The sequence below is a fragment of the Vidua macroura genome, chromosome 3, assembly GCF_024509145.1.
Source record: "Vidua macroura isolate BioBank_ID:100142 chromosome 3, ASM2450914v1, whole genome shotgun sequence".
Taxonomy (NCBI): Eukaryota; Metazoa; Chordata; class Aves; order Passeriformes; family Viduidae; genus Vidua; species Vidua macroura.
Window position 1 is genome coordinate 18,858,591 of NC_071573.1, and position 13,876 is coordinate 18,872,466.

A 13,876-nucleotide genomic window follows, 5' to 3' on the forward strand; every position below is an offset into this window, starting at 1 on the left:
AATGCCACCAGCTGCACATTAACTTTGCTTTCAGTAGCTGTGGATGTTGTCATGTGCCAATAGGGAAAAAAGCTCAAAGGAAATTGTTTCTATTTAAGGTTAAATAAACAAATAAAATCAAAAGCACCCTTCCCTATCAAGAGTACATAAACCTCTGTCTAAACAAGTATCATTGTATATAAGAGGGCAAAGTCCGAAGTGGGAACAGTTGCTAGTGACCTGAGGATGCCCAGTTCTTACGAACATCAAGATGCTGAACAGCAAGCAATGAAAGTAGAAATTTAGATATTGGCCTGTGTGTAAGCAGCAAGGCAAATTTCTTCTGAGGTATAATGCTCTCTGAATTGCTGGCTCCATCTGTACTATTCCACCATCAGTTTCAAACACAAACCTGCTGAGCACAGGAAATACAGGACTCAAATGATAGCTACAAGCTGAGGAGGCCTTTGAAATGTTTGAATGTCCCAAAGTGTTGGGCACTGTCACCTTTACAAAGCCGTGTTCATGCCTTTTCTGTGCGCTATGGGTACCACCAGTATATTGAAGAAACATGGCAACTCATCTATTATCTACCAGTACAGACTTCCAACACAAGTTTTGTCAGTATTGTGGATTTTTCATATAAAGCAGACCAGTGAGACAGTCCTGCCTCCAAAATATAGAACCAAATAATACATTAATTCATATCTTCCTAGGCTGGATTCATTAATGGTACAAATTCAGGCAACCCTTTAAGCGATCTGTACATTTCTTGTTTGAGGAAGTAAAACTTAATAACCTCTTTAGTCGTGCCAAGTTGCTATGAGCTCACAACTTCCCTGTATAGCTAAACATGTCTTTTTCTAGTTGTTATTCAAAAGTACTATTTGTGATTAAAAAAAAGATGGATGCTGCTAAGAACTTGGGCAGAGCCCTTCCTGAAGCTCCCTCTGGCATCTTCTGTCATCAAACAACATCACCTATTCAGAGAATACAGGCGCTTACTCTTCCTGGCAGTCAAAGAACATAGCATTTGTAAGCCTGTTGCCAGCACTACAACCTATTTCCAGGAGGTATTCAGAGGTAATTAACTGCTTCAGGAGTCAGCTGCTGCAGCTTTGGTCATGACACAGAAATATATAAAAGTCTTCTCAGTGATTTTGGGGCACCATTAGAACGGCAACAATCTGAAAAAGCATTTGTTAAGTCCTAAGGCCTACAAACCACTTCTCTGACCTCAATGAAAGACAAGCTATTTGGTGGCCATCTTCAACAAGTGAGCATGTGAAAAATGCAGCCTAGTATTTATGACATAAGGCAGCATGCAATACTACATAATGTGTGCTATGCCTGGAGAAACAACCACCCCCTCCACACTTGCAGTTTCCTGTATTTCTACTCAGTAGGTAATGTGTAACATGTTATGGGATACAAAAACATGATCTAGGAAATTCAGCAACAACAGTAATGACCTCCTTTCTGAACAAATCTCAGTTACAATGAAAGATCAGCATTCAGCCTCTTCCCTCTCATTTAGGTTAACATTGAAGAATCCTCTGAAAAGCAGTGCTGCTTCAATGAAACATAGAAGTGCTGTTCTTCTACCAGGTGTAGAAAATTAAATATAGGAAATTAATCTTTAATTATTCAAAGAAAAATTTTATATAACATGAGTGAAGAATGCTTACATAACTGATAGCTCTATCAAAACTTTAGAAATAAATGCAAGTAAACAGATTATTGCTAGAATTAATTTTTTCATTAACTAAGTCCAGTTTATAAACACTGAGCAAATAATTTCATACCCTTAAAACAACTAATTCCTACATTCTCTAGTTTGTACCTAGCAAGCTAATACTTTTATCAGAATTACACAAAGAGAATTTTCTTAAATGTAATTCTTTTACACTGCTCTTTTATCTAAAAATTGGTTCTCAGTTGATTGGATGGCACTTGAGTAGTATTTCAATTTTTTGTAATTCATTACTTCATATTTACTTTATATATTGTAAATAAATTCCAGTAAAATATTACTTTAGTTTCAATTTATATTACTATAGACTCCCAGAACACAATAGGTGTAACAGTAACACTACTGTACAAACAAACCACTGGTTCAAATAATACAGTTTATATCCTCAATGGATACACATATGTCTTTTCATAAATATATAATCTCAAGAAACAGAAATTTTCAGTAAATACTTCAACATTCAGAGTGTAAATACTTCGGTTCTGTCAGAACCCTAGCTCCTTTGTACTTGTAAGTAACAATGGTTGGTTCAACCAAAGCTGAACCTGAGTAAAATTTATAACAAGGAAAAAAAACAAACAAGTTTTGATAATTTGTAGCCAAAAACAGAAATAACATAACCAACCCATGCGACTTTATAAATACTGAATATGAAAGCTCAAATAAGAGCAATTCACAGAACTTTCAAGTCCCATCTCCAACCCTTCTGCTGTAAAAGGATTAAAAGGAAAGCAGATGGTAATATTAATGGAAATGAACCACATCATCCAATCACAGCATTCTAAACAGCAAGTTAGTACCAAAAAATGTTTTGACTCAAAGCATATGGGAAGTTATGCCCTGCTCATCTGCAAACATATTCCCGTCACTTAAGTGCTGCAGCGCTAACATTTTACACTCTGCTCAGACGCTTTCCTATCACAGAAGAGAAGGAGTAAGTTTAGCTAAGTACAAGAACAAAAGAACAATATACTTAGTGCAGATTATTCACTAACATATACATAAAAAATTAACCTGGTTAAAATGGCATACAACAAAAACTTTAAGATCTAAAGAAAACACATTGGGTCCACTCACCAGTGAAGCTGTCTGAAGACCTACAGTGCGCATAGCCTGTAGGCAGATTCCCCGCTTCTGGGAAATTAGGGTTCTTTGCCATTCTGAACAACAGACAGATTGAACAGCAAGCTCATAGAAATGTTATTCAGCAACATCCAGCTGCACAGCAACAACTGGACCATTTCCTGGAACAATGCATGAAATACACACCATCAGAAACCATGAGCACAAAGCCTTATGATGAAAGTGAGAGAGATGCATATTTCTCAATTCCACTTCTTGTAGAAATAAATTCTTTAAAAAACCTTCAATTTAATGGGAAAACTTCTAAAAACATTAGAATACAGGAGTAGTATTGCTATTCTGAGTCATCATAATTTAATTTTGACTGTTAATATTTTTAACCATCAGAGAAGACAGTAACACATTGCCATATTCATTATAAGCCAAAAAATTCCATCCTGACATTTCTGCTACAGCATTAATGTCCCTGAAAACACCATTTTCCCAGATGGGTGTCCTAATTAAACCAGGTCTATACAAACTGTATCACACATGCTTTATTCTCTATACAGACAAAATTCTCCAAGTGTTCTTGCCTAACTGAAGCGTTGGGGGTTTCATTTGGGTTTTGGTGGTTGTTTTTTTTTACAAAACTTAAGGCAGCTGCAGAACTTTCTATTGCACAAGCCTTTTTTTAAACAGGAAACCAAAACAAAACTGTAAGGTCAGGAAATGGAGAAATATAGAGGCTTGACTTGCTTAAATAAATGACCAACATAATGAGTCTCTCTCAACAATTACAAATTACTGTTAACCTTTCAATCAAACCTTCCAGGAGGAAAAATAAACTGTATTTAATTTGCTAAATGGATGATATCTTGATCTATGAATTTTCTCCTAAGGGTCTAGTTTTCTTTACAGGATAGTTTAAGAGAACAAAGGAAGAGAAGGCAGAAAAAAATATTTTTAGGTAGTCTCATGAACTAGAAAGTAATCACACCTTAATCCTACAAATCAAATCCAGGCTTTTTACAAAGAAAGTCTCCTGGTTTTTTGAGGACCAAAATGTAATACATAAGTAACTTTCCTATAAGTAATGCATGTTATCAAGTTGGCTTGTGTTATCAAAATACATTCAAAAGCCATTCATGAAAATTCTTGGGTTTTTTTTTTTTTTTTGCTAAATTTGAGTAGACATCTCAACAGAACAGTTCTAGCACCGGATTTAGAGTTGTAACAGAAGACACATCAAATACACCTGCTCTCTGAGCAGGCTCAAATTAAATCCTAAAACACATAAAAACTTAAACTATTCCAGCACAGGACTTTAAGAAGGTCTGTTTGCTACGCTTTAAAAACATGAGCAAAAAGCATTGCTTGGCAAGCGAGATCACCGGCAGATTGCTAACAAGTTAACAGCAAGTTGTTTTTTTTAAAGTCTTCTAAGTTAAGAGTCATTTCAATGAATCACAGCAGTGCGTAACTTGCAGAGTGATTAAACTACTACGACACCAAAGCACCAGGGAAAACACTGAGTACCGCGAAAGCGTCAAAATACTAAACGTGTATTTTTTTAAGAAATAAAATTCGAATTAGCTGGCCACAGCACGGCCTTGAGAAGCCAGCCAGAGGCAGGACGAGGGGGCGGCAGGTGAGGCGGGCGCGGACCAGAGCGGGCGGCCGGAGCCGGCGATGCGCCCAAGGTCGCGCCCGGGTTAGCCCGGGCCGCCACCGACCCCCAGCTCGGGAGGCGCCAGGGGAAGCGACCCCAGCCCGCTCGGCCGCCCCCTCCCTCGCCTCCACAACAAGGCACTTCAGGTGAAATCGCTTCCCCGCCAAACGCGCCTGGCGCCTTCCCCGGACGCCGGCGCTCCCCCGGCCCGCCCCAGGTCGCCCTGCCCGTGCCCGGCGGGAGCCGCCGATGGCAGCAGCTCAAGACCCCGGTCGGCCTCGCGGCCGCGGCCGCCGCGCCCTTCCCGCCCGCGGGACTCACCGGCCCCGCCGCCGCCGAGGCCTCCTCCCCCCGCCCCACCGCCGTTCATACGTCACCCGGCGGCGCGCTGACGTCACCGGGCAGCAGCGGCGTGCGTGTGACGCCAGTGGGTCCCGCCGCGCCGCGGGAGCGCCGCCGCCGCCGCCCCGTTTCCTGCTCCGCCCCTGGAGCGCGGCGGCCGGGACACAGCGGCACTGCCGGACAGCAGGGACTGGGAAATAGCGACTGCTGTGTAACCTTCCCCGGCACCCCTGTCCGCTGCTCCTTGGCTGCATTCAAAATCCCTGTTTCCTTGGTAGCGGCGTGCGTAGCTCCTGCCCTTCGCTGCGTGTTCTGCTTTCCTGCGTCAGGAGAGCTTCTCCCAGCGGGAATGGGGAATGTGGGCCTGTCGCTACGTAACCATGAGAGTGACTTGTGTTGCGCTGCATGAAGCTAAATTTAAGCCCTTCGGGAGGCAAAGCACTACACTTTATCTAGAAGAAACGAAAAGAAGCTTTCCTTGGAAGAAGCAAAAATAGTGGCCTGTAATCAGTGAGAACATGAAACAATTTCAGAAGTTTTTCTATGTCTAAAGTATTTTTTAAAGTTGCAGATTAAAAGACTCATCATTAACGGCTTGTTGGTTTTGTTTTTTTTTTTGGTTTGGTGTTTTTTTTTTTTTTTTTTTTTGCTTACTAAGCAGAAAAGCTTTAGCATAGCCTGCTGCTACTTATGAAGTTATCCACTACACTACACGATAGGAAAGATGTGTGCTAATGTCTCTCCAAACAATTCCATGAACAAGGTATAGGTGTTAATGTGTTTGAAATAGTTCCTAATGTCTCTACCAACTTCAAGCAGCAGGTTTGTTAAAGCCCAGACAATTTGACTCCTGAAACAGACAAATGGGTCCACACACAAGCCTGAGTTTCTGAATTTTGGGGGAAAATTACATATTTAAGGAGGAAATATGTGGTAGGCAGTTCAGGAAGGCGGTACCTTCCTAGTACCTCAGCCAATGGGGAAAGGAAGAGGGCAACATGTGGCTGGGAGTTTATAACAGGCATGTGCCCCAGTGAACACTCTCCCTTTATTCGAATATATTTGCAGGATTCTTCTGTCTCCTTTGTGGACACTGGCTTTCCATAGTGTGGCTTTTCTGCTCACAGGGGGCTTTCCAGGGTCCTTCCACTGTATGGGCCCAGCACGTGGCAGGAGGAGCTGGAGTCACGCCTCACCCAGTTTTTAGGCAACCAACTCCCTTTGGCACTGGCCACCACCGAGCAATTGACTGGGTTCCCAGGACTGTCCAGGAGACAGATGAGAGGTGGATCAGTGAGGTCTGTGAAGAGTCCACAGGAAAGGATCACTGGAAGTTTCACTGCTGAGTACAATGATTCCAATCAGAATACTCAAAGCAAAACAGCCTTTCAGTCATCTAGAATTCAACAATAAGCAAAGCAACACATCATCGTGCTTTAAAATTTCTTGTAGTTTTCACCAGTGCTTTATTGGGAAGTGAACTGCAATGCCTTTACACTATTTATTAGCCTTTGGTTACACTACACGTTATTTGATAGCCACATAACTGAAGACGTTAAGTGCTACTTAAACCAGAAAAAGACAATGCAGAGGGTTTTATAATTTGTGTTAACACATGGAAATGCTACATATTTTCCTTCTGCTTGCAGGTATGTACCATCACTTGTTTTAGGAGGGCAATCAAATGTCTAGTTGTTTCAGATACTCTTTTTCATAAATTCTCTGTATATTCTGCCTTAAAAAATTAAAGTCAAATATAGTCCCAGGCTTCTACTGAAACAAAAATTATGAGCAAGTTCTTCCTGTTGAAAAAGACAAGGGCTACTGTGAGTTAGCAACTATGAGGCCTCTTCTCTTGGCTATCAATCAGCAGTCAGAAGCTGAGCTGAAAGACTGAATTCTTTCTGCTGTACAGATTTATCCCTCTATAAAATTTCTTTTTGCAAGACTGTTTAAAGCTTCTCCTTAAAAGAGTTTTGCCTGGAATAATGTAAGCAAGATTATGACTTTTATAAGCATGCTACTACTCCAGTCAAAATTAGCCTGACATTTTATTTTCTAGCATGCAAGATAGGACATGAAGCCTTCAGGATCTTTTGACTTCATAAAAAATATACTGAAGTTTCTTTTTACCTCTTCATTGATGCTCATCAGTAGTAACACAGGAGTTGTTGCTAGTTTAAATATAATCAGTGTGAGATGCAGTGAGCTTCTGGTCACGTATTTTTTGACAGTGTTTATTAAAATATTAACATAATCAATGTTCAAGAAGAGAATCTGTGTAAGTGCTCTTCCAGAAAATGATTGAATATTCGTAACTGGTAACAATTTGCAGTGGCATCACAGGACAAGAGAAAAGGAATCCAAGTTAGGTCCCAGGGGATAGTTTTGGAGGAGACTCTGAATGTGACTGATTCCTCTCTATTAAGCAATTTTCACAAACACTGTTACAGATTTTCTCCAGGAGTCTGAAAGTGGGTCTCTTATGCAATATACTTCACTAGAACTAAGTGAGAGTCACCATGTGATTAGGATTCAAAATTTCAATCCAGTAGCCATCAGGATCCTGAACAAATGCAAGTCCTTTCATTTTACCTATTAGGGAAAAAAAAAGATAAAATGAAGACTACATGACTGCTTCTAAATGTCAAATATGACTACTTTGAAAAATATTTTTCATTTTGCATGAGAATTAGTTCAAATTTAGACAGATAATTCTAAAAACATTCAGCTTAGTTTTTAATCGGCATTAGATGTCTGTATGCAAAACTGTCAATCCTACTCTCAATAAAGCTGTAGTTAAAAGTCACTTTGGAATTCAATCTTTTGTTGATTGAAGTTTTTTGCATATGCCCCTGTAAGTGTTCATCCTCAAAACTGAGGAAAATATTTTTGTGCTCTGGGGAGGTTTTGATATATTTTCTTGAACTGGCTTTGCTGGTATAAAATCCTGTGTTCCTCTGCCCTGTTCATCTCCCATCATTCCCGACTCCACACTGAAATTTTACCATAAAATTTTTACCTCTGACATGGTTTACAGTATACTTCTGCATCACTTCATAAAGCAAAGAAATGCAGGACAGGATTGTTACAAATTTTACTGTTGGAAAACATTATTCCTTAAAACAGGGTCCCCAAAAGTTGTTTTCAACAGTAGATCAGGATAGCACAGCTTAACATGTTATCTTTAAAGTGTTAACCACACACTTGTAGTTATACTTGCTCCATTAAGTTATTTACTGTAACAGACCCAGCCTAGCTCTTAATATATTCTAGTCACAAAAACAACTGAGAAAATAGATGTTTATTCAGTAAGGCAGGAAAATAAACCCCCATGCTTGATCTCCCACCCTATTCTGCAAACAATGTGAAACCCAAAACTTTGTCCTCCTCCTTGGCATTTGATGCATCAATTTTGTTTCTGAATTTTAAAGAAGAGCTTTTGCTCTGCCCCCACCCCTTGTCTGCTTCAGGAGTTTTCTTGGGATTCTCTCCATTTATAGTCTAAGCTTGTTCTTCTATGTACTTTCATTCCTACCACTGCACAGCTCTAAGTCAGCAACTCTCATTTCAAGCCTCTCGCTGTTTAACAAATAGACAAATTAAAAAGGTTCTGAAACTCTAAAATGCTAGAAATACCAAGATCTATTCTTAATTCAAGAAATCAAGTTAAGTTTTCAGCTATACTTCTTATTTTACTTCAGCTGAGAACACAGTGAATAAGATGAAAATCACTTAAATCTGTTTTCAATTACTAGTATTACATGTCTGGTTTTGAATGCATCAGTCCTAAAAATCTCATGAGGTCTTTTTATGAAAGAGAATCCAGCTGAAAAATGCAAGACTTCTCACCACTTTTTTTTTTTGGGATATTTTCACATATACATTCTTTGCATATATACTCTCTAGATATTTGTGCTATACATAATACAAGTCAATTATGATAAAGATTAATGGGGCTATTCCTACCAAGGCTGAAAGAACAGTTAAAAATATAATAACTAGTAGGTTGTACAGTAGGTGTTAGGTGGATTTACATGAAAATAGCCAGAAAAGTCAAGAATGACTCAGTTTAAATGAGTGGGAACTATTATGTTTTCTGACTTATTTTACTAAGACAAGAACCAAGCAGATTTGCCATGTGAATCTGATCCATGTTACAGTAAATTCTGTAACAACTCTAGGCAGCAGTATAAATGACATTTAAACTATGACATCAAGAGAGAATGTGAATTTTACTGAAGGTCAGGCTGCATACAGAAGGCACATAGCAGACTGATGTATTATTGTTACTGGAATGAATCTATTGCCAGTTTTGCCCACTCTATAAGGTGGTGCATGGGTAACTGGTTCTAGAAACCTCTAAGCAGTAGCAACTCCTAGCAACACATTACCCAGCTTTCCAGGAAGATCTCATAGACAGAATATATTAAAACCAAAGGGAAAAAAAAATTACTTGCATTTCTGATCAAGACTTACCATCATCTGGTTTCTTCACAAATTTCACTCCTAGTTCTTCAAACCTCTTACAAGCTTTATAAACATCAGGAACAGCAATTCCAATGTGTCCTGTGCAAGAAGGTAAAAAGAGTGAAGTGCAATATAAATATTGCTGAGTGTTCTGTGAAAAAAGTTTCGTATTTCATGCCATAGTTCACATAAGCTATGACCATATTTAAGAGAAAATTCCAGAAAGAGCATTTTGGGTATTAACATTATTCTTCTTCAAACAGTTGTCTTTTGATAATGCCTTTTAAATATGAATGTTAGAGTTGAAGTATCTTGTGCTGTTTGGACAATAACTTTATTTAGAATAGGAAAACGTAAGATTTTCAGTCAAACTTATATCAGTGTGTTCTTCTGCAGCTCCATAACATGATTTTGCTGTATTTGCTCTGTTTAACAGAACATGGAGTTCATCAGCAATGCTGTTTTTGCAGAGACTGACACTATGCAAGGACTGAGCTTACAAATCACTTCAGGAGCTTTAAATGTCAAGTGGCTGGACCAAGTGTGAAAACTTATCTCACAGCAGTGACCTTTCAAGCACTCAGAGTATCAAATGAAGCCACACAAATAATATCCTCAGTGCTACAGACAAATGGAATTGTCCTTCTACGTTACAATCGTTAACTAGTGGATAATATAGCAGAAATCCAGGATGAAATCAGTTTAACCACCATGATAATCTAATACACAACCACAACTGATGTTCCTCACTCAGTAGTTACAATTAGTGTGTGTTTGCCTGCCAAAGGATTAGATTCTTGATAAAGAGTGTAACTACGGCTCATTACTCTGCAACACATTGCTTCATTTATTTTCATCATCTTTCACAGTATACGTGTTGAAAGAAGAGAGATAAAGGATGAAAGGCAAGTTCCTTACTTTCCAAGAGTTAGCACATTTTATTTCAAAGCTTAAAAACTATAAACACAAGACTAAAGACCTACCAAATCCTCGGGGATCTGAATTGCCATTGTGGTAAGACTGACTGTCATCATTTTCAGTGCCCCAGTTGCTGTAAGAAGTAATTATTACATATTGAAGAAAAGCATTAAAATTAACTAATCCTAAATGTTCAGTTCTCCTGGGGAGGGTAAGTTGTTTCTCCCAAAAAAACAGAGAATTTCAGCTGTCGGCTGCATTCGTTAAACTACAAAGATCTTCCCTAGTAATGGGCTCCAGGGATGGTCTTGGGACTAATCCAGTCATGTCATTCCTTCACTATTATTTAGGGTCTACATTTTAATGAGTCAGAAATACTCCTGTCTCATTCAGATTAGAGAGAAGGTTTTGCTGCATAAATCAGTTTAACTACCCATCACTGGGGAACAGCAAGTGAGCGTAGCAGGTTGTGCAGTTAAGTAAGACAGTGTTTGGGAGATTGTGTCTGCACAATTATAATGATTAGTAGTATTAACCAAATTGTCCTGTTTACAGGAAGCATATGTTTTGACTTAATACCACTTTAGATTAGATTCCGAAAGCAATAGTTACCCATTATTAGGATGCTTTGGGGTTCCAAAGAAAGGTCTAGCCACATTGGGTTTCCCTAAATTACTTAGCCAGATGGCATGCATAAAAAATATACCAAGTACTGTTTCATATTCATGTTCACCTAGCAGTTTGAAAGAGCTCTGAAAGAGGAAGATTAACCTTTCCAAGTATCCAATCTCGGATATATTGTAAGTTTGTATGACAGTGAAGATGTGTCCACAGTAATGATTAAATTTTTTATTCAATCTAATGGGATTTACACTTATCCAATCGTGTTTAATCGCTGTTAGCAAACTGTCATCTCTCCTTATGTAAATACTTACTGTGTCAGTTCAAGTGTAGCTTTTCTAGAGAAGGTCCAAGGTGTTCTCTCAGCTTTATCTTTCGGGATATCGTTTTTATCTTCATACCCCAGGAAATAGAGTGAGAACTTCATAGTAGGAAAGTCAAATTTTTGAAGCAGTCTAAATGGCAACAATTATTTTGAAATAGTAACTTAAAAGGGTAGTCAGGTAGCTTGCAAATAAACCAAGATGCCTCCCCTATGGAAAAATTATTTCCATGAATTTTTGCTCTTTTACAATCCACACCTTAAAATAGCTACATTTTAAACCATCAAATAAAAATACTCCAGAACACATTACAAACCTACAAAATTTAAAAGAATCAGATGTTTAAAAACCAAACTACCAGTAACTAAATAGAAAAGTCAGTAGAAAGGCTTCAATCTTTAGACTGTCACTTTGTTACTTGACTGCGTTTTCATAGGAAAACCTTTAACCACTTTAAAATTTCACCAAGGAATAAAAAGATCTACTTTGAATCTTACTCATTCTAGAGAGCTCACTGGTACCAGACAAAGTTTAAGAACACAACAAACATCCTTTTAAATGAAATACATTTAGAGTTTCAATGTCTAGCTATAATGATAAAATCCCCTTCAGATGTGACAATTTAATCAATTAAAAATACATGAAGCATACATTTTATGTAAGGCATTTAACTGGAACAAGTAGGCATACAAAATGAATCTTATTTCTTTTTTACAAGGTATTTTTTATTTTCACACATTTTCACTACAGTGGAAGTAATTTATTTTACTTTAGTCTGGACTCATTTCAAGATGCTTACAAACACAGTATTTTGTTTTGAAATTACTGAAATGGTAAGAATACACAAAAAGCCCCAGAATAAACGTGTTAAACTACTGCATGGCATCTCCCTTCGAAAGCCCTCTCCAAAAGACTGAGCCTGGACTTTGTCTTTACCCTTTATTTACTTATTCTCACGTGACTGCAGGCAGTCATAAGCCACCTCTGAGAACTAGCAGAAAAAACTTAATTTCAAGATTTTTAACAATGACTCCTCATTATAAGCACAGTCAAAAAAGCTACCAGTTAGCTGCAGGCTCAGTGAAGAGGAAGTAAGCAAGTTGTACCCTGATAATTAATGACCTATTTAAGAAAAAAAGACATTTCTAGTCAAGGCCAATATTAGTTCATTTGCAGCTTAGGCATCTACAGCTTACTGCCAGACCATTCAACTAAGCATCAGCTGATGGGACAGCATTGTTTATGTAGTTAAACCAATTAGTATAATTACATCCAAAAAAAAAATTATTTTCAGAAGAACAGAAAAAAACACCAAACTTATCACAGCATACAAATTCTACTCACGTCATTCCAAGTACCCTTGTATAAAAATCCAGTGACTTCTTAGGATCCTTTACTCTTAACATTGTCTGCTGAAATATGAAATCCTGTGGGGACAAAAGGTTTATATTTTATACATCAACCAGAATTGAATTATGGGTATTAACAAAGATGCCAGTTAGTAATGACTCTAAAAAGCAGGAGATTCAGAAGTAACAAAGAGAATTACTTCAAGTGTAAATAAAACCTTTTGTCCTGATTCTATACGTACACATTTGTGTTAAATAAATACATCTTTGTAACGTAATGTTTAAAACAAATAGACAATCCCATGAGTGGTATCATTCAATATGTATTATCAGATGCATCAAAATAGAGTATCCTTATATTTATTATTCTTTTATGGGGCTGTAGCATACATGAACAACTTCACACACAAGTGCAACAGCCACATGAATATTCAATATTGAGCCTCCTAGACTCCTGAGCTCATTATTTTTATTATTTCATGGCACAGGTATTGAACTTCTGTCAGGCTTGATTATATCTTGGCAGTAAAACCGGCCTACCACTCTGTAAGGCTATTTCCTTGAAGCCCCAAGGTAACTAAATACTAAGAGCCGTGTGAACGACCAAGTGGATAAAAAGTGGTATAATTGGTGACAGAGGTAAGGGGAAAAAATTTTTAAAATTCAACTACAATGTTCTGCTAATAAAAAGTAAAAAAATTTGGGGCGTTCTGACAGATTTTTCTGTGCCGCCCGGGCAGGGACTGGCCGCAGCGCCCCGGAGCGCTCGCTCAGAGCCAGGACAGGCGCGGGCCCGGCCGAGTGCGCCCCGCGGGGTTCAGGAGCTCACAGGGACCGGCCCGGCCCGTCCGCCCTTCGCCACGACCCCGAACCCCGCCGGGCTGCCCGACAGACAGCCCGCCAGGGCAGCTCCGGGCCCGGCCGCGCTTCGCTGCCCCGCCCCATGCTGGCCTCCATGCCCCGCACGTCCACCCGCTGAGGCGCCCTGAGGGGACCGGGGAGGAGCGTGCGCCACAGCCCCGGGGCGCGCCCGTCACCCCCAAGCACCCCACCTTGGTGCTGGCATCCGGCTCCGAGCAGGCGCCATAGGCTGCCTCGTCCGTGAGCCCGCAGGGTTCCGCGGGGGCCGCCATGTCGGGAGGGGAGGGCGGAGACGAGGAGGAAGAAGGGGAGAGGGAGGAGGCGGGAAGGCGGTGCTGCGCCCCGCCCCGCCCCGCGCCACCAGCGGCCGGGCCGATCCGGCGCAGGGATGCCCGAGGAGTGCTGCAGAAGTGTGGGATGAGATCGGGGTTTGCCGGTTCATCCCTAACTCACAGCGAGCCCCTCAAGCTCTGAATCAAGCGTTTCAATTTTTGTTTTTATGTTAGTCAGTAGTTTTAGCTGCACA

The 13,876-nt window shown here is 39.7% G+C and overlaps 2 protein-coding genes across 3 annotated transcripts in view; both read right to left on the reverse strand.

Moving 5' to 3' along the window:
- Positions 1–4,819, reverse strand: part of BTBD9 (BTB domain containing 9) — a 140,317-nt gene extending 135,498 nt beyond the window's left edge. For both annotated transcript variants that reach the window (XM_053972859.1, XM_053972857.1), the window contains exons 1-2: positions 4,788–4,819; positions 2,810–2,976 (exon numbers count right to left, since the gene is read on the reverse strand). In XM_053972859.1, coding sequence (XP_053828834.1) covers positions 2,810–2,891 — 82 coding nt within the window. In that variant the 5' untranslated portion in view covers positions 2,892–2,976; positions 4,788–4,819. The remainder of the gene's footprint in view (positions 1–2,809; positions 2,977–4,787) is intronic.
- A 1,421-nt stretch (positions 4,820–6,240) lies between these two features.
- On the reverse strand, positions 6,241–13,667 carry GLO1 (glyoxalase I). Its single transcript, XM_053974474.1, has 6 exons — positions 13,542–13,667; positions 12,485–12,567; positions 11,132–11,272; positions 10,262–10,329; positions 9,288–9,377; positions 6,241–7,403 (listed from the first exon to the last, which is right to left on the reverse strand). Exons 1-6 carry the CDS (start codon positions 13,620–13,622, stop codon positions 7,315–7,317), a joined length of 552 nt encoding a protein of 183 aa, XP_053830449.1. The 5' UTR covers positions 13,623–13,667; the 3' UTR covers positions 6,241–7,314.
- Between the last annotated feature and the right edge of the window lie 209 nt (positions 13,668–13,876).